Source organism: Gadus macrocephalus, chromosome 14 (genome assembly GCF_031168955.1).
Source record: "Gadus macrocephalus chromosome 14, ASM3116895v1".
NCBI lineage: Eukaryota > Metazoa > Chordata > Actinopteri > Gadiformes > Gadidae > Gadus > Gadus macrocephalus.
The window spans coordinates 22,618,546-22,644,121 of NC_082395.1; the positions used below are offsets into that span (position 1 = coordinate 22,618,546).

The 25,576-nt window shown below is 44.5% G+C and overlaps 1 protein-coding gene across 1 annotated transcript in view; it reads right to left on the reverse strand.

The window, feature by feature from the left end:
* Positions 1-18,767, reverse strand: part of slc6a2 (solute carrier family 6 member 2) — a 21,616-nt gene extending 2,849 nt beyond the window's left edge. Inside the window, exons 1-13 of the mRNA XM_060070903.1 lie at positions 18,532-18,767; positions 17,670-18,122; positions 16,975-17,106; positions 16,031-16,268; positions 8,664-8,802; positions 8,268-8,402; positions 7,622-7,725; positions 5,827-5,951; positions 5,364-5,476; positions 3,407-3,535; positions 2,612-2,711; positions 2,316-2,416; positions 507-674 (exon numbers count right to left, since the gene is read on the reverse strand). Coding sequence (XP_059926886.1) covers positions 507-674; positions 2,316-2,416; positions 2,612-2,711; positions 3,407-3,535; positions 5,364-5,476; positions 5,827-5,951; positions 7,622-7,725; positions 8,268-8,402; positions 8,664-8,802; positions 16,031-16,268; positions 16,975-17,106; positions 17,670-17,967 — 1,782 coding nt within the window. The 5' untranslated portion in view covers positions 17,968-18,122; positions 18,532-18,767. The remainder of the gene's footprint in view (positions 1-506; positions 675-2,315; positions 2,417-2,611; positions 2,712-3,406; positions 3,536-5,363; positions 5,477-5,826; positions 5,952-7,621; positions 7,726-8,267; positions 8,403-8,663; positions 8,803-16,030; positions 16,269-16,974; positions 17,107-17,669; positions 18,123-18,531) is intronic.
* Positions 18,768-25,576: the final 6,809 nt, after the last annotated feature.

Genomic DNA, 25,576 nt, shown 5'->3' on the forward strand with positions numbered 1-25,576 from the left:
AGAGTGTGTGTGTGTGTGTGTGTGTGTGTGTGTGTGTGTGTGTGTGTGTGTGTGTGTGTGTGTGTGTGTGTGTGTGTGTGTGTGTGTGTGTGTGTGTGTGTGTGTGTGTGTGTGTGTGTGTGTGTGTGTGTGTGCTTGCATGTGCACGTGTGTGTGTTTGCATGTGCCTGTCTGCTGCATATGTGCATGTGTGTTGTATCTCCAAACAGGCTTATGAACTACAGTACTGAAGGTGTTCATGTGCATCTTACCTCCTAATTAGACTTAATATTTTTCAGAATCAGAACAATTTTAATTCTCTATTTTAATTATTTAGGAAGGAGACTCGGGAGGGGTTGGCGCATGAAGAATAAGCAAGTCAAGTTCCTCCACATATACCTAAATACAATACCCAATCTACAGTGCATGCACAAAAAAGTTTGTTTCATACATGTGTATAATAAAAATAAAATGTGTTCCCATCATTCAGTGGCGGCGGGGCGGTCCCATATCCCCACTGAACTGACCTCTTTAAATGTCCCGGGCATGCTGAAGAACTTGTAGACGGCGTAGACGGGGACAAACAGCATGGAGGACAGGGCCACGCCCCAGCCCACCACGTTGGACCAGGGGGGGAAGACGTAGTCGTCCAGTGTCAGACCGGTGGACGTCACGATGCTGGCGATCACCACCACCTGTTCCCATGGGAACCAGAGGATGAGGAGACAGAGAGGGAGGAAGGACCACAAGTCAGAGTGAGAGCTGATGATGGCTGGCGTCACATCTGTAATGCATCTAAAATATTACAAAATGTAATTAGATTTAACTTAGACGTATCTCAGTGGCACTCATCATGAATCAGTCATCTATGTTACCCACTTCAATTTTTGAATTGAACTTTTTAATCAATAAATTTTAACTTTTTATTCTATTTATTTCATTGTTTCATGGTGAGGGGGGGGGGCTCTAAAGTACCCAACACTGTGTGCCCACAGAGCAGAACACAGTAAACTGTAATTAAAGGCAGTGTTTCATGAAGCAGTTCTTGTTTTCCCTGCTTCTCCGCTAACTCTCCCACTGGAAAGCAAAGGGCACCGACGTCTCTCTGCTCACAGATGCCAGGGCTGATAAGGCCAAAGTGTTGGTTGCGGTCCTCCTGACATATTGATGTTTTTTCCCCAACGGATCCGAAGCAGTTTATAAACGAGCGGAGAACCGTCCGTAAAACCCCAGCTAATGGATGGAGGTTTCCTGGCTTTAATGGCCAGATGCCACTTAAATTGTTGCCTTAGTGGATTCTTGAACTGGATTGGATTCTAACTGATTAAACTCTTTGTAAAGGTATAAACAGAGGCAGATTTATTTAACAATGCAGTTGATCTCCAAAAAAATTTAATCAGAGCATTGAACTTTTATATGATTAAATATTTTTCATATTTGATGTTTAATATGCAGGGTATCTGCAGGTTTTAACAAGTTTAATTTAAGTCTTTTCAATACCTTCTTAATACTTAGAACACAATTGAACACAGATTTCACAGTCCAACGTTGTATGGGTAAATGACAGTGGGTGACCTGGATTTGTTTTATAAGTAGACCATTAACATGGTGCAGAAGAGCAGGGCTGCTTTCTTGGCAAGAGCATCCTGCACACATGTTCACCAGTTGTCAACATCTCATGCCACGGGGCGAGAACATAAACCTATTTCACATCAAACACATCCAAATTTGACATTAATTGGTATGAGGTTTGTTACTTATCTGCTTCCAACAAATAAATTACATCCTATGCAAATTACAGCTATTTTAAGTCCTAAAATTAAAATAATAATATAACTAAGACTTTTTCATGCATTCATTTTTAACACATGCATTTAAGGTCCTTAAGTTATAATAAAACTAAGACATAATGATATAAAAATTAAAAATACTTTTCAATACTTTAAAAACTGTTGTTGTAATAGGAACCCTCCATGATTTCAAAGGGCTGGGGTGGTGGTTTGTACAACCTGTGCTCTGTCCCTTCATGAGGTCGGAACATATTAAATGGCCCCATAGAAAGGATTTGAAAAATATATAAAAGTCGGACAGTTGGACGGGGAGCATGAATCGACCCCACAAGGCGAGGGCTCACTGTTCGATTCCCTTCTACCAGATGAGCAGGCTCCCTCTTAAAGTCCACATTGAACACTTTGCAAAGATCTTTAAATCAACCTGTTGTGGGTCATTTTAGCGGTCCATGCAGTTTAGTCTTTACTCCAACAATGGTTTCTTTGATGTTGGTCTCAGAGCCAAACGTCACATAATGAAAGTATTAAAACAGCTGTGGTTCCTACCAGCAGGAAGGTTGGGCTGACGAACTTCCAGCACAGTCTCCAGTAAAGACCGGGCTTGAATCCCATCATGCGCTCAATGTCCTCACTGAAGCGGTCCACACCTGTTCGCAGAGAGACACAGCTCATGAAGGACTGGGAACTGGCAACCCTTCATAAAGGGTTAATGGTATCACCCTTAATGCCCTTAATCACAGGTTCAGTCTCAAAGGACTCAACAGGTCTTACATTTATGAATGACCTAACACTGCTATTGTACCTCATTGATGAAATGTAATTGATGCAGAGGAGCGTCTCACCATAAAACCAAGACACTCCGATGGCTTCGATAAGCACTCCGAACAAGATGGATGTTCCTGCTGCATAGCTGTCCAGCAGCGTGAGCACGTAGATCCCGCCCTGCATGAGGAAAGAGAAGATGTACATTTATAACATGAGAGTGAGAGAGAGAGAGAGCGAGAGAGAGAGAGACAGAGAGAGAGAAAGAGAGAGAAGAGAGAGAGAGAGAGAGAGAGAGAGAGAGAGAGAGAGAGAGAGAGAGAGAGAGAGAGAGAGAGAGAGAGAGAGAGAGAGAGAGAGAGAGAGAGAGAGAGAGAGAGAGAGAGAGAGAGAGAGATGGCCTGCACAATTTAGAAGATACTCTCATGGAAATTATCGAGTGGGTCCAAGCTCTAGGAGGAAATGCAGGGCAACATAAGTACAATTTGCTTGTCTTCGGAACACAGTGACCCATCGGGTTACAGGGGCCAATCGGGTTACCACAGACGAAGCGTTGATAATCAAATTTGTATCAAACCAAGACACCACGGGGTTGCATTCTGACCCTGAACTCACACAATGAGCTCTTTTATGAGCGCTGACTTCTAAACAGGTAGGGCTGAGGGAAGGAACGGGGACTTTAGAGATGACTATCAAAACATAACATTTCTCGGCACCGTTCGATTTAATTTAAACAAATCTTTATAAACGGTAATGCCATTGGATGTTCCATGATGTTAATCGTGGAGTACACGCAACAACCTTCTCTCACAAAGCCTGAAGTGAATATCTTCCACTGAGACATGGGAGGGCCGATAACCTGCTGGAATACTGACGTTGGTGATGCAGAGTAAGGCGAACAGGAAGGTCCCGAACGCCGTGGCGAAGGTGAACAGCTTGCGGTGTTTCTTCAGGATCTTGAAGTCATCTGCCAGGCCGGTGATCACTGCCTCCATGCCGCCCATCTGATGGACACAAGCAGTGTGACTTCAGCATAATGGTGAAAATAAGTGTCAATGTAATCATCATGATTTCAGCATAATAGTGAAAATAAGCAGTGACTTCAGCATAATGCCGCCGTAGTAGTATGCATTACTTTAAGGGCATTCTACAGCAGGTTCTACACTAGCAGTCTCAATGTAATCACCAAGAGCACACTGTGTTTGATTCCCTTCTACCAGAATAGCTCCAAAACTAACAACACTCAGTAGGTGTTAGACAAAGGGTTCAGGGGTATATACAGTGTTCCGGAGTGTCCAGGCACAGCATATACACAGCAGCAGCAGCAGTGAGGACAGATTGGAACCACAGTCACCTACCCTACATCTAGTCTTTGGCATACTCAAGCTCCCTCATGTGTGCCCTATGGCTTTTACACTCCAGCATGCCGTGTAGAGTAAAGGTTTCTAGTTAATTGGCCTCTTTTAAACTGTAACACAAACACACATACACACACACATAGTGGAGGGGTAATGGCCATCCAAAGAAAATATTGAAAGAAGCGTAGCCTATAATACATATCCTCACACACTTGGTGTGTTTGTGTTTGAGCACCCATCACAGACCATTGAACATGAATCAAAGCAAACAAGTGTTTGCTTTGCAAACAAGTGGATGTATAGCCCCATGCTAGCCGTATTCTGCTTACAATGATTCAGCCAATGTGGACAGGGGCGACTTTCACTTGAGATAGGACAGCCAAGTTCAAGACTGAGAGCTTTAAGACCTTTCTACAAACCCTGCTTTGATGTCCTGGGAGGACACATCTAATCTGTGTTGCTTTTTTTTGAGCTTATGTTACTTTTTGTGATTCGATGTTTGTGATTAGATGTCTGCTCTGTAACATAACATACAGTATTACAAGTACAACAAAGTAGAAGAGATCATAATAAGGATCCACATCTTCATAATTGGTTACTATAACAAAATTGTTTTCTTTAGAGTGCACAACAAAATGTAAATGAATTCGGAGGTGGTCATTCATCTCCAGTCAGTTGTTTGAACGATTCTGCGAATCCTAGACCTTGTAGTTCTATGATTAAAGCTAATGAACAACATTATCCAAAGCAGTGTGAACTTGCACACTATGGTCGCTACATCCAGATGGTGGATTCATCACGTTTCTCTCGGTATCCCTAGATCATGAATACCAGAAAACCAACACAGAACGATATTTTTTTGGCTTACTTGTTGCAGAGATATTAAAGCATTATGTACCAAAAATAAGATGAAAATCTTAACTTCTCCATCCTGACCCAAATAATCATGATGCATGTCTCCAGCGAAATCGACCAGCTCCGCCCGTTCTCTGAGCTTGTGGAAACCTCTGATGCTTGCATGTGTGTGCGTTTATAAATTAGGGATCTCTCGTAAAATGCCTCTTCATCTAAACAGGCTGAGACAGTTGGGAGTGCATTGTGCGTTTTATATAAACACATGAGATTTTTAATAAAGATACAATCTAGTTTCAGAAGGGCATGTACACGCGAGATGTCTGAAAACATCTGTCTGGGTAAGACCGGAGCCGCCGTTATGATTCAATTTTTTCCTGGTGTGAAGCTATGCTTTATGTTGATGGACACAAATAATCGACATCCACGTTTGTGCGGTTAGCCTTACATGTATGACCTCACAATGTCTGCCCTGAAATGCGATCAAAGCCAACTTAAAACTCTCAACTTCTTTTCTTAGGTTTTCTGTTTACTTCTGGGAAAAGATGAAATGTGCAGTTGAAATGATGATTAATTAAGGTCATAATCCGCTGCTGTGTTAGAGATTACTGATCGGACTTACCGAACTGTCAATTCCCAGAGTCAGCAACATGATGAAGAACACAATCGCCCAGAATGTTGAACCTGGTAGTGTAGAAATGGCCTCCGGGTATATGATGAACACCAGTCCGGGCCCTGTACGCAAACACACACACCCACAACCCCATGCACACATTGACACACAAACACACACACAAATATGCCCACATAGAGGCAGACACACACACACAAAAACAAATGTATATTTTGTAAATGTACAACCCCTTTTTTCCTGAACATAATATAATCTAGTTGGCAGATGTTTAGCGGTTCAGTATAATTTCACAGGGCTGACTGCACAGTAAAACAACCCAAATAGTCTCTTTCATTAACGTCTCTTGACCCTAATGTCAGAACCAGGTTGTGTTTCTATGGCCCCTAGTGTGTGTGTGATCGTATGTGTGTGTCTGTGTGTGTGTGTGTGCGTGCATGTTTCCAAAGCTTACCCTCAGTTGCCACATCCTCAATCCTGACTCCATGTTTCTGAGCCATGTAGCCCAACACAGAGAAAATGGCAAAACCAGAGACGAAACTGGTGACGCAGTTGATGGTGCTGGTCAGAAGAGCGTCTCTGGAGACAGATAGGATTACAACATAATCAGGCTTCTGACCCACATGGAGGAGTGACCTTGGCAGAAACCACAGCAACAATGATCACAGAAAGGTCAGGAGATCAAATGTACGTTTCAACAGGAGCTCAGTGTTAGTTGATCCCTTAAAAACCATAGAGTTCTATTATTTCCAGAGACGTGTGATGTGTGTGTGTGTGTGTGTGTGTGTGTGTGTGTGTGTGTGTGTGTGTGTGTGTGTGTGTGTGTGTGTGTGTGTGTGTGTGTGTGTGTGTGTGTGTGTGTGTGTGTGTGTGTGTGTTTTCGCGAGTATGTGTATGTGGGTGTGCGTGCATGTAAATGTGTGGTTGTGTGTGTGTGGGTGTGCATGTGTGTGAATGTGTGTGCATTTATGTGTGTGTCTGGGTGTGTGTGGGTCTTCCTCATTGATCCAGATCAATGAGGAAGTTGTGTTCTCTCCTCTTTGTTTGTGGTTTCATCTTTAATTAAAGCATTGTTCCTAAGTCATTACAGGAACACTTCATCTAACGATTACAGATATTTATGATGCCAGTAAACATTGTTTTAATTGCAAAACAAGTGTGTACAATGTACACTCCCAGTGCAGTCCAACACCGGACCATATCAGGAAGATACCATCTTTCCGGAAAGTTTAGGACAACAAAACCAAACTGTTTGCGTCACTGGATAGCATTACAGTCCACATGTTATTTCAGCCTGTGAAACACGAATTCCCTGAAAGGCATGAGGAATGGGGAAATGTCCTCATTGCACTTTACGCACACACACACACACACACACACACACACACACACACACACACACACACACACACACACACACACACACACACACACACACACACACACACACACACACACACACACACACACACACACACAGGGACACGTCATACATATGTCTGTGTGTACACTAAAAATAACGATTAACACCCATTTGACACACACAGCCACAGACACAAGGATGAGAATTCCCACAAGGGATGAGTAGAGCAATCACTAACCTCCAGTAAAGCATGAAGATGGCCTAAGAGCATAACAATGTCACATTCTCACGAATACATTCAACTTTGGCAAACTTTCACGTTTGAGATATTTTGTAGAAAATAATTAAAAAAAGAGAGGGAAGAAAGAACTAAAGGGAAAGAAAGAACAGAGGCTGAAGACAAGTCAACCCGGAAAGGGTGTCTGGTATAGATGGGGGTTGATAAAAGGTGAAACATAATAAAATGACCAAAAAGCAAAAGTACATCAAATGTACAATCTTAAAATAATAGAAATGGAGAGTGGCGTGGATACGGCCGTCGCCATAGGCTGGTGTGGAGAGCAGATAGCGGAGGCTAAGCTGCTTATTTAGAGGACGGTCGGCTCGCTTCCACACCAGACATCAGGGCCTGTGGCTGCTATCGAGCAGCCCTGCCTGGCCTGGACGACATCAATCACGTTAACACCTGGCCGCAGGGGCCACTGGGCGTATCGACGTCTTCCTGTTTGTTTCTGTTTGATTCAGCTCGACATAGGGTAAGCAATGGCACACACCCAGAAAATAACAAAACCGAGCATAAGGACGGGTTTCTGACGGGGCCAGTCACAGCCTTATCGATGTGGCTATGGTAACCATGTCGGACGCGATGACGCGTGCCAGGACTCACCGGTAACAGTTGTTGTCAAACTTGTTATAGCTGGCGAAGGCTATGAGGACACCAAAACCCGCTCCGAGGGAGTAGAAGATTTGGGTGGCTGCATCGATCCAGACCTGGGATGCAAAGCACAGAGGGACGGTTTCAGTTACACAAAGTAACGGCTTCTTTACAGGGTTTTGGCACACGACAGACTTGGGCTTGTGCTTGTTTCCTAAGAAGCCACGGGGGAGTGGATGCTCCTGAGGACGGCCGTAGAAGTAGCCTCCCAGTAGCCTACTTCAATCTGTGCTCCACCGTGAACGTCTTTGGCACAGGAGACGATTCCCAAGTTGTGTCATTATTTATCAATGTTATCCTGACGCACCCTAATATCCTAGATGCATCACTTCCCTGAGACAGTGAGAAAAAATCACTTGGTGTGAAGTATATTTGAGTGTACTTTTCCCATCATGCAAAGACGATCCCTTCGTCAGGTTTAACAGAATTGAAAAGCTGCTCACTCTCACAAAACAATCTTTGGATGATTGGCCCCCTGAAATAACTGGTCGACGGAGCCACTGTGCGACCTCTCTACGTGTTTCTCATAGCAGCAGAAGTGGTTGACCCCAGGTTCATTAGGCCTGTCGCTAGAGGCCCCCAGGGACCCCCGTCTGACCTTGGGGTTGTTCAGCATCTTGAGGTCGATGTGGAGGTAGGCCCGGATGCCGTCCATAGCCCCTGGGAGCGTGATGCCTCGGATCAGCAGCACAAACAGCACTATGTAGGGCATCGTGGCTGTGATGTACACCACCTGGACACACACAGGGTCATGGACACAGACACACACACACGCGCACACACACGCACACATGCATGCATGCATACATAAACACGCAGGCAGACATGATTATTGTTATTTATGTCATTAGGAATTTGGGTTGTTATGTGTAAGGTTGTGTTGGTATGGGTTGCTATGGTGTAAGGTTGTGTTGCTATGGTGTAAGGTTGTGTTGCTATGGGTGTTATGGTGAAAGGTTGTGTTGCTATGGGTTGCTATGCCGTAGTACTTCACCTTTCCAGAGGACTTCACTCCCTTCCACAGGCTGAAGTAGAGGATGAAGACGACAGCGACCAGACACAGGGACAGCTCCCACCGTGGGGGACCAAGGTCCCCTATACCCCGACTCTCATGGAGGTGTAGCACACCACGCCTGGAAGCAGACACACACACACACACACACACACACACACACACACACACACACACACACACACACACACACACACACACACACACACACACACACACACACACACACACACACACACACACACACACACACACACACACACACACACACACGCACACACACACATTAACAGACACACAGGCATACATTAACACACAAACAAATACACACACAAAGACACAAACCACATAGACAGACGAGAAGACGGACACCCCACAGACCACCGGGGCTGTGTTTCAGACCGTAGACCTCAGGCGTAGAACATGAACAGGCGATGGCCAGTAACACAACATTAAACATACATTCACTCTCCCTCTCTCACTCCCTATCACTCTCTGCACAGACACACCCCCACACACGTCACTTTGAGAACCATTTTTAATAATCGCACATGTTTTAATTAACCCCTCTCTAACTTGAATGGCTACACATATTTGTACCTGAAAGACAATAGCTTTGTCTCTTTGAAACTTGGGCAGGTGCCAAGAAGTTGGTTGAGCACTTAAATCAAATGCATTTTCTTGGAATGAGGCCCAAATGAACATCTCTCCCCTTGTTTCACTCTCTAGAACACACTCACACAAACACACTTTGTCAGGCTTGAGTTGAGAATGAATAAAAGATCCCAAAAGCCGTTACCCTGACCCACCTCCAGGGAGGGGCGGGCGTTTAAAGGTTCAAGTGTTTAATCAGCACATAAATAACTGAGCGGGGACAGACGCTAAGCCTTCCATCTTTGTCTAAATATTGTACTTTTCCGGCTCAGCCCTAAGAGTGTCTGGTCGTCCACTCTTAGAAGTTTAGACTAGAGGAAAAGACAGAGGGTGAGTTATGAGTTTATGACATGGCCCTGTTAAAACCACTTTTGGTAGCCTGCTGCTCTCCAAGGACAGGGGAAATGTGTCTTGTCTTGGGACCGTTTTTTGCTGTTAAAGAACCAGGGTTCTGTTAGAATCTCTGGTTGGTACTGCCTGCTACCACTATGGAGCTAATTTGGATCCAACACATGCAACGAGGATTCTCACCCTACTCAAAGCAGTATGCCATGAATTGTCGGTCTGGTTAGCATTGTTAGTGGCTAAGCTATGATAACCATTAACAATATGGAGGAGTAATAACTGGTGAAATACAGCAAACCCCTGATTGGTTAACCTCTCAGCAAGCTCCAGCCTCGTCCTTACTGTGACGTAGCTTGGTGGAGACTCAGGTCTTGCTGCACCCTGAGAACGTCTCTGTTGACGCCGACAACAAACATAATCATTATACCGATACTCAGGGCCGGGCGGCCATGTTCCACTGTCCAAGATTAAAAACAAACATTATCATTTTCGTGATATTATTAACATTATTGGAAACGGCGAAAGGCAATATGCCAAAGGTGTACGATGGCAGTAAACGATAGGACACAGAGGACCAATCTTTGGCCCTGAATGGGATCTGATACCCAGGCTGCTTCCACAACAGGCTGGCGTGAGGGAACTTCAGAAACACACACACTGTGTTTTTACCCTCCCCGGGGGCTCTGGGAGACCAGCGCTGTATGTTTTTATCTCTAGCTGATCATAAATTCAAAGCTAGGAAGTCCAGAGGGACGCGAACATGGATGCAGCATTTCTTTATATTTATTTTTTCTAACCGGTCTTCTGGGGATTGGTAAAGTATCAGGAGGCTTGGTTGTTTCTAGTCCTCACATGTATTTATTGATGTAGTTCTGAAGGCCTTGAGGCATGCTGGTCAATCCGATAAAGTGATAGCAGTAACGGCTGCTTATGAATCCACGGCCAAGTTCCTCTAAACATTCCCTCTTATCTCCCCCGGTCCTACTGAAGCCTAGTTCTTCTGCCTGGCTGGTAGCAGTGTACTCCAGGCTGTCCCCCCAGTGCCAGCTGCACCGGCCCCCTTTTTTTGAGGAGTAAACACTGGTAATATATATATATATAATAATATATATAATCTGGAAGCACAATTAGAAGCCCGGCGTGTTGCCATTGTGCAAAGTTTGATATTCTAGTTTGTTATCTGATGTCGAAGAATATACAATCCTGGTTCTGTTAATGTAAAGGCAATATTGTAATGGGTAATGAATTCTTAAAATAAATACATAAAATTCCTCTCAACAATAAAACTACAAATAATAATCAGAAATGTAGTGATAATTAGTATGTAAATAATGATTAGATGTGGCACGATTGTCCTACAAAAGATGGGCTGGTTCTGTAAACGTTCTACCTGACCTTACCCCCAGAAGAGACAAGCCCATCTCAACGGTTTAAATTGACCACTCTTTGTCTTTTTTCTCGCCAAAAGCCTCAGCATTAACGGACGATAACCTGCACTACAAAGAGTGGCTGTCCCCATAATAACCATCTGAAGCATCTGGGAGGATTGTTTCCCCCCCCCCCCCAGGAGAAGAAGGTAGGACTACTGCAGACGACAGTGCCTGGCAGGTCCTCAAACCTCTTTTCCCGAGACACTCTGATTTCCAAACATTTTCTGTGTCTCCAAAACAACCCCCCAGCATCACTGCTTTTGTTTTAACTTTCCATGGTAAATATCACTCCCAGTCTCACTGGGGGTCTGGACTGAACGAGTGTTGAATCCCACTAAGATGATGACGTGTGTAGAAGGTGAAGTTCACCACAATATCCTTCACTATGGCCCCCTTGTTAGCGCCTCTCTAGGAAAAAGCTTGTAAAGGAAACAGGAGGATCTGCAATCCTTTATGACGTTGAAATATTTCTTCCATAAACACCGGAGCAGAGGTTTGCCGTGGGGCTCGGCCAAGCTGTACGGATCAGCAGAACATTTCTTTATCCTAATGTATGGGAATGTAGTGATTTACAGTAAATAGAACACATGCTGTCATAACAGAGAAGGTGAAGGTCTTAAAATCCTCTAACACCGAATTCAAAAGCTTTGGTTTGATTCGCTCTTGGTTTACTTGTTATATGCTGAGACTTAAAGGTACAATATGTAACACATTTACTCTACTCTATCATAAATCAACCATGATATGTCATCACGGATTAAGGAAATAAGTTGGAACGCTGGCTTCTCCGATAACAATGCTACAGCCAGTGAGTTCTCCTTTGAAGTATCCGTTCCATGTCGCCGGCTTGCTTTTGTTTTGGCCTGTGTGATGTGATTTACTATTCTCAGGGTACCACGGTTGCCAGATATGGAAATAATTGTCACACAGAGACAGCTTGCTGCAGCCATGGAACCAAACAAACAAACTGGATAAACTGTGATGGTTCTAGATTTGACCTACCTAAGCCTCCTTGGATAAAGCTGTGCTAAAACACGGGTACATTTCAGAGTTACATTTTGAAACATGGAGACAGCTTAGAGCCCAGAAGGATGTCAGGACCGATGCCACATGAGCTGCTTTAAAAATATTTCACTCAAGAAGCTTGCATCCCTGTTCATTCAATGGCCTCAATCTGGCAACCCCTTTGATTCTGCGGAGGAGATGGTGGGCGGATACAACTCAATCCTACCTTTAAGATGTCTTATTATTGTTTGGGTTTTGAGTGCTGTATATTGTGGCCAGTCCGGCCTGTGAATTGCTTTGTCTTCCATAATTGTATTCAAAATTTGAATCAATTTTAATTTGAATCAAAGGATTATAGGTTCCATAAAACAAAATAAGAAAAGATAAGATGGTAGTATCCCTAACGGGAAATATGGGTCTCTTGACTTTCCAGATTACTGCTTGACCGTCTTAGTAATTTTGATTCAAAGCGTGTCATTAGCTCCTTTGTATGTGATCGAGGGGCAATGGAGTGACAGCTGTTGACCCGCCTCCCAAGACCAGACCTGACAACTAATTACTATACTTCAACGCCATTGGGACTGGGCTCTGAGGCCAAAATAAATGCAGGGCGATATTATTAAAACCCATAATAGGGGTCCAACGGCAAAGGAAATGAGGGCTTTAGTGGGTCTGAACCGAGACGCAGAAGAAGACCCAGAGTTGGGGTGTGAGGAAAACATACTAGTGACATGAAAGGGCGTGCTGGGAAACACCGTCTGCATCATGGGTGATGCATTAGAGGAGGTGCCGGCTAATTGGAGAGCAAGATGGACGACACTGATAAGGAACTGGACGTTCTGTCCTTGTTTTAAAAAGAAAGTGCCACTCCTGCAGATTTGGTGGATTGCTTTGGTCTCATCACACAACTTTTGCCAAAATAAACATGTTCAACATGTTCAGGGCTTGTGTATGTCTAGAATACCATTCCAAGGAATGATGTGTGAGTATGTTAGAGGTCCTACAACATAAAAAAAGCAGAAATTGGACCATTTTACGTTTCCAATATTGGAGTGGTGACATGAAGAATACACCGACACGTCTATATTGTCCTAGGTTCACAATATTTGCACAGTGTCATAGGAAATCCTTCATTTCGCCGATCTTGTGGACTGATCACACATTTCATTGAATGGAGTAAAATAATTTTACTTTGCTCAGGACTAAAGCTCTCGCTTTGTAACAAAGTGATTCACTTTATCATAAAATATTCACTATATCGTTCCCATTAGGAGGATTATTCATGGATGACACAGCATCCAGGAAATTTCCAGTCAAAGATGACAACCGTAGGTCCGTTAGCAGATGTTCTCGTCATTGTTCAAACAAGTAACTTTTTTCTACAAATCCTGAGATGTTTGGTAGGCCGCGAGAACTCAAAGTGTGTGGTAAAGCAAAGTAGCCAACAAATAATGCTTTCAAACATGGGTGGTTCCATTGACTTCAAAGAGCCTAATGCCAGCCAGGACCATGCAGACATTGAATTATAAGAGCCGAAAAGTAGTTCTGGAGTTCCTTAAACAATCGGCCATCTGTTAAGGACTCACATGAGGATATCCATTCCATCTTTGGTTGATAGACCTCCAACTTGGGAATGGATGTTCACTTAAGTCAGAAAATAGTCTGTTTTTTATGAAATTTGATTATTGTAGGTTTTATTTACCTTAAAGTCGACAACCAAGTCAACCTTCCCAAGATGGCTATACTATTCTTAACAGTAAACAACAGACAACCAGATGTTAAATTGCGAAAATAATTTGCTGTGAGACTTTTGTTATTTATATTTTTGAATTCGCACCTAAAATTGTTAAGATATGTTGTGTGACTCGTGTCCACTAGGCATAGAACTCAATGCCCTGTCATGAACTAGAAGGCCCTTCGCCATATGTGGTCAACAGATTAAGTTTGTACATGTAGACCTCTGCTTGCATAATACGACCTCTGACACTCTATTACTAAGAAATCTCGCCGAGCACATTCGATTGCCAAAGCATCACCTTCCAGCCAATTCACACACAGAGTAGCGTACTTTCACATAGTTGAAAACATACTTTCTCTCAGAAAAAGTGGTCATAGCCCTTGATATTGCTCGGGTTACTTAAAATCTCGAGGATCATACAGTAAACAGTTGAGACCAGTTCAGACGAGTTGACAACTCCAGACCCGAGGCAGGGCCAGACGCACAGCTTGAGCCGGCCTGCATCAACCCACATAAGCGGTGGTTCTTATTGTATAAAAGTATGATGACATGGAGGGATAAGATACCATACCCAAACTCCAAGATAGCTCTTTAAAACTGTAGAGGAAAAACATTGACAATGTGTTCCACAGAAACACCATTATTTTAGGGGAATTACTGAAGCCGGCAAAGAGACAGATGTCTAACATACACGTTGGGAGTAAGAGCAGGAATCCCCTGCTAATGTTTATTTTTTATGCACTTAAAAAACACCAGTTTTCCAAATTTCCCATGAACAACGACATCTAAAAGACTAAACATGGTCGGAGCCAAAGCCAGGTGCGTCATAGGGATCAGCCTACGTCTCTTTTTGCGTTACAAACTAAATGTAAACTGAAGAACCCAAGTGCACAACCTTGGAACTGCACATTTACGTAGCTTCTCCGAGCTTCCAGGAAGGTAGGTTTTGTTATTTTTCAAACTGATCAAACTTAAAGGGAAGCTAAAGCAAAGGGTGAGCCGAAAATAACTGTACATAAAGAACTTGGGTAGGTTCCTGCTATCGCAAAATGTTTATTTATATAACCCTATCTTATCCATCTTTAATTTTCTGATGTGCTTAAGGACAGGGTGAAATGTGATTCTTACTTCCGTATTATGACACACATCCAAGCAAAACAGGATATCATGACGGGAGAATGTAGCTGGAATGTGATTTTATCCATCAAGATTTGTTTGGTAATAGCAGGAGCACTTTGAAGTGGTCCAAAACATTGTGATCCTGGTCATGCATGGTAGGATGTTATGCTAGTCTGCAAGAACCCTGTGACTCACTCACTACTACTGTCCTATTGCTCTTCAGTTGTTGTAAAATAAATGGTATATTCACAAACTTGAAATGTGTTAAAGTTTGGATTTATGAAGCAAACAGATGACTTTGTTTTAAAGTGTGGTCTTCATTGCTTTCCTGAACTAGCTTTACCTTTTTGATTCAGCTAGACCCATAGGGTTATGCTCTGTGTTCTTTCTTCATGGCTTGCAGAGCTCTAGCTAGAAATGTAATAATATTATCGATCAAGCTACAAAAAGGGTGGGACTTTTCAAGAATATTGAATTGTCAACCACAGTGGCCTGTAACATTCACTTAGAAATACAACTATCAGCACCGCGGTGTGATGTGGCGATCTAGTGAAGAACAAGAGGAGATTTCATCCCTTCCAAAGTGAAATATTTGTTGGCAAAGTGAGTAGCCAGAATTTCAAGAGCAGCCAAGCATCATAACAAATGAATCAAAAACATTGCTTCATAACCTGCAATTCTCTCACGTTCAAATACCTCTAACTCACTCAATCAGTTCTGTGTGCGTTTTCATTCCCCTGTGTGTTTAGCTGCTCCTCTGCTTTTGTTTGCAGCAGAGAACACACTCACCCCCAGAGACAAACACACACAAACGCACACACACACAAACACACACACACACACACACACACACACACACACACACACACACACACACACACACACACACACCCCTACACAGACACACCCACGCACACACTCCTACACAGACACCCCACGGACGCACAAACATACACAGATACACCGACACACACACTCCCACATACACCACCCCCAGACACACAAACTCAAACAGACACACCCACGCACACAATCACAGATCCTGACGCACTACTCACTCATAGTACTCTGCGGCAGGCGTGTTCTTGTTCTTGGCGTAGGACGTCCTGTTGTCCAGGAAGGAGCCGTTCATGGGCTGGGGCACGGTGCAGTTGGGGGTGTTCCAGGGGTTCCCGCAGTGTAGCCAGGGCAGCTCATTGGTCATGGAGGCGAACAGGTAGTGGATTGACCAGGCGATGATCACGTTGTAGTAGAAGCCCACGTAGAAGGCTATCAGGATCACCGTGTAGCCCACGCCTGCACCCAGACATTGTTGTGTTTTAGTTCTCTCTCCTTTATGGGAGCAAATCTCTGCCCTAATGTTAAAGATTTTTAAAAAAGCTGGTAAATTTTGCCTATCACATTGAAATATTATAGTTTGAATACAAGGTCATCTGAATTTATATGTTCTGAATTCACCTATTTTTTAATGGCATTTCAAGTTTTACCAACCAACAATATTGTACTTGGTCTCATCAACTTCACTCCCGCTATAGCAGAATGTGTTTGTGTCTGGCAAAGTTCCCAATTCAACACGTAATATGATTATATATATACAGACATTATGCGTGAGTGAAATGGTCTGTGTGACTGGTGTTTCTAGTTGTGGACGGCCACCTCTTTACGAGACATTCAGGTTTCAGACCGCTCCCAGCTCATTCCTGTCCAATCAGAGCATCTTTTCTCTGTAGGGAGGGAGGTAGCGGAGATGGACACTGTTTTTTATTATTCAACCCCTCAAACCCTCCCTCTGGCCCCTTTAAGGTGACCCGCCCACCAGTGATGTCAGAGGCGGCAGATTTTCAGAACGGCTAGTAACGGCTAATCAAATCACACCTGGTGGTATAATATGTCACCTTTAGCTCACTCTGAACACTCAGGTGCAGTGTGGGCCTTGAGAGAGCGTGTGCGGTACCCACCTCTAGAGGCAGGGCAGATCTTGGAGAGGATGTGCGGTACCCACCTTTAAAGACAGGGCAGATCTTCCAGACGGTGGCGGCCCCTTCTCTGTTGTACTGGCCCAGAGCCAGTTCCATATAGAACAGAGGCATCCCGGCAATGAGCAGGAACAGAATGTAAGGGATCAGGAAGGCACCTGGGGGGGAAGAATACAACATTGAATTTGGGGAGTTTTACCGCCGTCCATAAAGTGTTTGAATGGCGTCGGGCGAGCGGGTTATGACACCGTACAACAGGCATTGTGTGCCTGAACGCTCATTTGGATCAGGGACAATACTGGGTTTGACGGGAGCCTTCCTGCCCGGTAACAATGTTCATGTCACCGGTACAAAGGGGAACTCGGACATATGCTCGTACAACGTAACTGGAGTGTTTGTGCCATTATTTTTTATTAGAAAAGATGACACTATATTTATACTAATAATCTGCTTAAGAACGATGATGAATGATTTGTTTGCATGCATTTTTTCAAATATCTAACCACTCAACTTCTGGTCAACTTTGAACTTAAGTCTATTGACACCAGGCAAGCTACGACAGACACCTACGCTTCATCATTTAGCAGTTTCACATTGTGTTGAGATGTTTTGCCACGGATATATTTAACATCAGAAACGGAAAAATAAATGTGACTATATTATCTACATTTAAAACACACCTTCTAAAATATAGATTGCAAACTTGGTGAAGTGAACTCACCTCCTCCATTCTTGTAGCACAGGAAAGGGAACCTCCACACATTGGCCAGGTCCACAGCGAAGCCTATCACAGACAGGAGAAAGTCTATCTTCTTCCCCCAGGTTTCCCGCTCATCCCCCCCTGATGACCCCGGGGGTCCGACGTGGTTCGTAGGGGAGGGGACGATGGAGGTGCTGGTGTACTGCACCCCATTTTGGTCTTTCACCAGTATCAACTCCACCTCTTTCTTCTCCACATTGCACTGTTTGAGCGGAGCGACCGAGGACAGTTTGTGTTCTGGCACCACCTGGATGTTCATCTTCTCACGCCGACCTCACGCCTGCCTCGTGCCGTCGCGGCCCGAGGAGGTGATGGTGCTGATGCTGATGATCTCGCGGCGGACGGAGATCGCGCGGGCCGACTCCACGACTGTTTTCCCCGGGAGCTGAAGTTGATGCTCGGCGCACACATGAGCTGCGAGGGGAGAGGAAGCAGCGGGGGGCAGAGGCCGGAGTGAAGCAACAGATGCGTAGATTAATACCGAGAAGAGGATTGTGATGCATTTACGGTGTTTACCGTGAGGGGAAAGTGGCTGGACTATTTCCCCACAAAAGCCAAACCCTTGACATTTTTAAATTGTAAACTTACGTTATAATACTGAGTCATAAGACAATTACATGAATATCTCAACACAAGCCAGAGACAGCAGGTGTCCAGGAGAAAGACTCAAAACTGAAGACACGCAACAACCATCTAGCGCGTTCTGATCAATATAGTCAACAGTCATGCGCTAATCATGCCGATTTCCAGAAAGTTATAAGTAAGTGCATAAGCCATTGTTATCCGTACAACTTCAGTCCCTACAAGCGTAAAAGGTCCATACTTGTCTGACTAGGGGATCGTCTCCATGACCCGTTGCCGCGGTGGTCCTGTTGCGTCTGAGGAAAGACTTCCCATTCTGAAGGAACTTCAACGCTCGCCTTCCCCTCTGCAGCCCATATGAAATGCGCTCTTTTAAATTACTCTCCTCTCTCTCTCCCACTCGCCCCTCTCTCGCGCTCTCTCTCTTTATCTGCCTCTACCAGTACGCTCTCTCTCTCTGCCTCCCCTCGCTCTCTCTTTCTCATCTCTCTCTGCTCCCCCACCCTATCTCTTTCTGCTCTCCCCCTCTCTGCCTCCCCCCCACTCTCTCTCTCTCTCTCTCTCTCTCTCTCTCTCTCTCTCTCTCTCTCTCTCTCTCTCTCTCTCTCTCTCTCTCTCTCTCTCTCTCTCTCTCTCTCTCTCTCTCTCTCTCTCTCTCTCTCTCTCTCTCTCTCTCTCTCTCTCTCTCTCTCTCTCTCTCTCTCTCTCTCTCTTCCACGTGATGTTTTATAATTGAGAACTTGTTGGTCCAGTTTGATATTGAGCCGCTCTCCTCTCCGCCGGTGTGTGATGGAGGCACAAAGCGTCCCACCTCCCCGTGCGGTCCTGCAGGCGGACAGTGCACGTCGCTCTGCGGCTGGTGGAACCCCAGATGTGAAACGTGTCCCTCCAGCCCCGGGGATAAACGATATGTGATGACTCCCCTGCTCTAATGCACGACAAATGGATGCGTCCGACGTAAGAGCCAGTTGGCTACTGAAGCATTAGGTCTTGCATTTAATTGAATGACGTTATATTTGTTTCATGAGAGAATTCATGACATTTTACGATTTCATGAAAAAGCCATTTTTACCAAATAATTTAACAACGATATTGACGAATATACATTAATTTCCAAGCATTAGCTCACAAATAGCCTAGCAGGAATCATAAGAGTAAATCGAGATGTACCTGTAGTTTTTGGTAAACTTTATGTTTTTCAGGAAAGGTTTTCATTTGGGACTTTGTTTATCTGTTTCTTCTCCATCAGAGAAGATTCAATTACAGTTTTCTAAGAAGCGGTAAAAGCATTGTGTTCCATGGGAAATTCAATTCTACACCAACTTTTGCCAGGGGCAATGATTTCTATTAGATATGGTTGATCAGTTCAAGCCATTAAAGTCAATGAATGTCATTTCAAAGCTCTCCAGTGTTGGCTTTATAAAACCTTAAGAGGTTTGTTTTTGGGTGGGTTGTTTGTAAAGATTGAAAAACTTGAAGGCAAAGAACAAGAAAAGATAGCTTACTATATTGTACTGTTGTCTCTTACCAACGTTACATGTTCGACCTTGTCTTGTTACTGAGAAGGCTAGATCTGAAAACCTTGTTGAGGAAAACATCAGCTACTCTTCCTAGGGTGCAAACCCCATAGAGAGCATTGACACAAAAACATGTTAACAAGAAAATAACTCATCAATGCAAACTAAGATCTAATGTAAACCACCATGTTGTGTTTGCTCCCTCTGTTGATTAATGTTAATTGTTTAAAGTCCATATTTATTGCGTATTAATGAAGGCATGGTGCTTGATAAAAGTCTGTATTTTATCATGAATCTTCAGCTGCTTTTCCCAAACTATTCACTATTCATTCACATTTCCTCGCATTTGTGCGGAATATTCCAATGATATGGATCACCAGGTCTTGGTGTCCCTCGATAGTACCAAATTCAACATCCTCCATCAGTGACCTTCAGGAGGCGCCGGGATGCCATGTTTCCCCCTCCACCTCGCCACCCACTTGTTGTGGGCCTTGTTTGTCGCAGTATTAATTCCTTCTGGCTGCAGGGCGTCCCTGTCTAAGCCCCGTCTCCTCCACCACTAGCTCCGTCTCAGGAGACGGCCGTAATGAGGGCTGAGACGTCTCACTGCCGCCGCAGCACGTCCCTGTGAAAGAGCTCCACCGCTGCACCGCCAGCAGAGCGGTATACAGACACTGATGATACGGCTAGACGTGGGCCTTTATCACAGAGCAGGGACGACCCAGGGGTAGCTCCTAAAGCTAAGTGCTGCAAGTGTGCCCGAATAACATCATGGCCTACATAGGTGTTCGCCCCTAGGGTACAACTCTGGGCCTACAACACACTTCTCCTTCTCACTATTATATTTTGAAGAATGTCAGTCGATTTGCACAGTAATTGAGCAGTTCAGAGATGACGACCTCTTGGAAGTGTGCAGGTTTAAGGTGTATGCATGCATGTGAAATACCTGGTAAACATAATGCAGCAGGACTCTAGTACATATGGAATGATGAAATGACCTGGATTGCACAGGTGTGCACATAGTACATCACACGCACACACACACACACACACACGCACGCACGCGCGCACACACACACACACAAGCAGGCACGCGCGCACACACACAAACACACACACACACAACCACGCACGCACACACGCACACATATTTTAGAACATAAATGTTACGGCACAAATACAAAAGAACGTGAACATCACCATATTTACATTTATATGTAGGGCATTTAGCAGACTCTTTCATCCAAAGCGACTAGGTACATTTATCAGAGTAAAAAGAGAGAAACAATACATCGCTGGTACAATAGAGATATTCATAGAAAGTGCTAAGCATTTACAATTGCTAAGTTCACCCATTTCCTGTATACAATAAGATAGCTAGGATAAGATGCTACACAATGTTAAGTGCTATTTAGCTATTTAGCATATGCAGTAAGTGAATGCAAATGGTTTGGAGTTTTCAAAGTATTGGAAGTTTATGAATATTTTATGAATAATATTGCAAACACTCAAGACAGATACATATGTAGCCTATGAGGATCCAAGTTAAAGGTCCCATGACATGAAAATCTCACTTTTTTCTAACATAAATATGAGTTCCCCTAGCCTGCCTATGGTCCCCCAGTGGCTAAAACTTGCGTTTGGTGGTGTAAAACGAGCACTAGCTGTTCTGCTCGCCTTTGAAAAAACGGAGGCTCAAGTGCGCTGATTTGGAATGTCTTTATTTAGGACGTCATCAAGCATCTAAGCTCCTCCCCTTACTCTGCCTGGCCCGCCCAGAGACGTTGGCCCGCCAATGAGACTCGACCGTGCGAGCGCCACATGTGTGTGTGTGAATTCACACACTGTAACGCAAGTGTTTCTTGTCGGTTCTTTGACGTGTCTTGTATTTCCACAACGAGACTGTTATCTGAGCCATGGTTGAGAAGAAATTGGGGGAAAGGAACTTTGGCTTTGACTCGCTGAAGTACATGAACTGCAACATGCCGCCGGTTGCCGCGAGGCACCATCGCCCGGCAGCGGGCAGCCGGCAGCAGGCAGCGCGCGGTTCAGTCGACTTCAGGTTGATGTGAAAGTGGAAGAACCAGAGACGTCGCAGAACCCGACAAAGTCGTTTGTGATTCATAATATCGTCTGGAGGCGCACACAGCTTTTGGCCGTGATAATATGCATTATAGGATATAGATATCTATGTATTATATGATATTATTTAGATATAGAGCTCCAGGACTGTAACGCAAGTGTTGTACACTTCCTTGTTATTTGGATAATCGTTCTGCTTTTTGTGTTATGGCGCATAACGCGTCGGACTCTCGTCTCTGGTATTTCTACAACGAGACTCGTATTGGGGGTTAGCTCAAGGTTGCCAAGGTTGAGAATGCCAAGGTTGAGAATGAATTATAGCTCAGAGCAGGGCTTTGGTTTCATAGATAACTGGCCCTCCATGTGGGGTCGCCCTGGTGTGCTCATGAGAGACGGCCTACCCTACTGGATTCGGCGCCTCAATTATGTCAAAAAACATAGATAGATGTCTTAGTCAGGCGTGACTCATCCACTCACGGCACGCTGGGCTGCAGGAGTTTAGCAAACCTGCTAGCAACATGATAGTTTACGTTGCAGAGTCTAGAACAGCAGATGGGTTAGCTGAACCAGTATCTATTGCACCAATTGTTTCAGAGCATGTTGTTTTTGTTTCAGAGAGTGTTGTACCTATATGTACGCTGGTGCGGCCTCACGCTGTCTCGAGGTGTAAAACCCACAGGCGAGGGTCGCGACCAGTATGTCCAACGCTGGCGATCCCACTGATCGCCTCAGAGCTGAGTGTTAACCAGACTCCCTCTGAAAATAACCCTGTACCTATATGTACGGTGGTGCAGCCTCGCGCTGTCTCGAGGTGTAAAACCCGTGGACGAGGGCCGCAACCAGTATGTCGAAACCGCGGCATCCCCTTGACCGCTACAGAGCTGAGTGTTAACCAGACTCCCTCTGAAAATAATAAAAGGGAAGTACTCAGAATAGGGTTCATGAACATAAGGTCGCTTTCATCGAAGGCGCTCTTGGTCCATGATCTAATTATTGATAAAAAGATTGACATACTGGGGCTTTGTGAAACCTGGTTAAAACCAGATGAGTTTCTAGCCTTAAACGAAGCCACTCCACCCCATTACGTTAGCACCCAAGTATCTAGAGAAGTTAAGAAAGGTGGTGGAGTAGCCCTGATATCTAATTCTAAGCTTAATTTAAAGCCAAAGAATAGATATTTTCAGATCCTTTGAGGTGCTAGCGCTCTGCACCTCAGCTCCTCGAGAAGCAAAACGAGTTCCAGACTCTTTTGTTTTAGCTGTAGTATACCGTCCCCCAGGACCGTATTCAGTTTTTCTGGATGAGTTTTCTGACTTTGCAGCTGATTTGGCTACATATTCAGACAATATTTTGCTTATTGGGGATTTCAATATTCACGTGAATAACCCGTCTGATGCCCTCACAAGGGCTTTTCTGTCCATTACAGATACGCTTGGCTTCAAACAGCTCGTCCAGCATCCAACCCACATCGGTGGAAACACGCTGGATCTCGTTCTGACCCGCGGTGTTGACATTTCACAGCTAGTGGTCTCTTCCTACACCTCAGCTTTATCAGACCACTTTTTGCTCACTTTCCAGGTGGTGGTATCCTGCCCCTGCGATGATCAGCAAGCTACTTTCAGCTGTCGCCGCATCACACCTGCAACCATTACAGCTATGGAAGATAAGTTATCTGGTTCACTTGCACCTCTCTGTAACTATAGTGGTTCTGTGGAGTGCCTTACTGATGACCTCAACATTGCTCCGTACGTAATTAAAAAACGAACATTGAAAAAACCAGCCCCTTGGTTTAATGCAGAAACGCGCATTTTGAAGCGAAATTGCAGGATCCTTGAACGCAAATGGCGCTCGACTAAACTTGAGGTCTTTCATCTTGCATGGCATAATAGTCTGATCACCTATAAGGGTGCGCTGACTATCGCCAGGAAGGCCTACTTTTCTAGTATCATTAATTTGAATAGAAATAATCCTAAATTTCTTTTTGACACGGTGAGGAGTCTCACTCAGAAACAGAATCAGACCGTAGGCTCCTCGATCTTGGCAGGTGAATTCAGGGATTTCTTTGAGAATAAGATTCAATCAATTAGAGAGGAAATTGATGCTTACCGGGCGGCTAATCCTACACATCCTGTGGGGCAGGATGGGGTTCGCCAAGTAGGATGGTGAACTCGGACGCAACTCTTTTGGAGTTTAAGGCAATTTCCTTGGTGGAACTTGAAAGGGTGATAAAGGCCTCAAAGCCAACAACCTGTATGTTGGATCCGCTCCCTTCTAGGGTTCTAAAGGAACTTCTTCCAACGGTGGGGCCTGTTATCCTCTTGCTTATGAATCTTTCGTTTTCAACAGGAATTGTTCCTTCCAATTTCAAGGCTGCGGTGTTAAAACCGCTACTCAAAAAGCCTGGCCTAGATCCTGAATTAGTCAGGAACTATCGGCCTATATCGAATCTGCCCTTCTTGTCCAAGGTACAGGAAAGGATTGTAGCAAAGCAAATTGTTGACTATTTGACGAGGAATAATCTCTTCGAACCTTTCCAGTCGGGGTTCAGGAATTTCCACTCAACTGAAACTGCTATTACAAGAGTTGTAAATGACATCCTTCTTGCTTTGGATAAAAATACAAGCACAATGCTTGTGATGTTGGATCTGAGCGCTGCGTTTGATACGATTGACCATAGCACTCTTCTTCACCGTCTTGAACACTATGTTGGTTTCGGGGGTACGGCTCTTGGTTGGCTTGAATCGTACCTCACAGATAGAACCCAATTTGTGCTTCATGAGGGTGCATAATCAAAGCATTGTAAATTGCGCTTTGGCGTACCACAAGGGTCGGTTCTTGGTCCATTGCTTTTTGCAATTTATATGCTTCCCCTCGGTGACGTTATCCGCGGCTTCGGAATTAGTTTCCATTGCTATGCGGATGACACCCAACTCTACATTCCTGTAGATTCCGGGGACTCGGCCCAGATTCAAAGGGTTGAGTCCTGTCTGGCTGCTGTGAAGGGCTGGATGTCACAAAACTTCCTACAGCTTAATACTGGGAAGACAGAGCTGATGATTATCGGCTCGAAGCGCGACCGGGAAAAGTTTGAGGATGTCTCTCTGTGGTTGGATGGCTTCGCCATCCCACAGAGTGCATCCGTCAGAAATCTTGGTGTCTTGTTTGACCCTCAATTATGCTTTGATCAGCATATAAGAAGTATAACTAGAATTGCCTTTTTCCATTTGAGAAACATTGCAAGAATCAGACCAATGTTATCTGTAGTGGATGCAGAGACACTGATTCATGCGTTTGTCTCGTCAAGACTTGACTATTGCAATGCACTGTTCTCGGGATTTCCGAACTCTACTACAAAGAGTCTACAGCTGGTACACAATGCGGCAGCTAGATTGCTGACCGGAACGAGAAAGTTTGATCATATTACACCTATTATCGCCTCTCTACACTGGCTACCAATAACTTTCAGATCAGACTTTAAGGTGCTATTGCTAACCTATAAAGCCTTGCATGGACTATCTCCATCGTACCTGAAGGACCTGATCATTCCTTATAGTCCTTCTCGGTCTCTCCGGTCTTCGGGAGCCGGCCTTCTTTCATTGCCGAAGGTTAAAAAGAAATCGGCTGGACAGAGAGCGTTTGCCTATCGAGCCCCCTTTCTATGGAATAGGCTGCCATCAGCGATCAGGG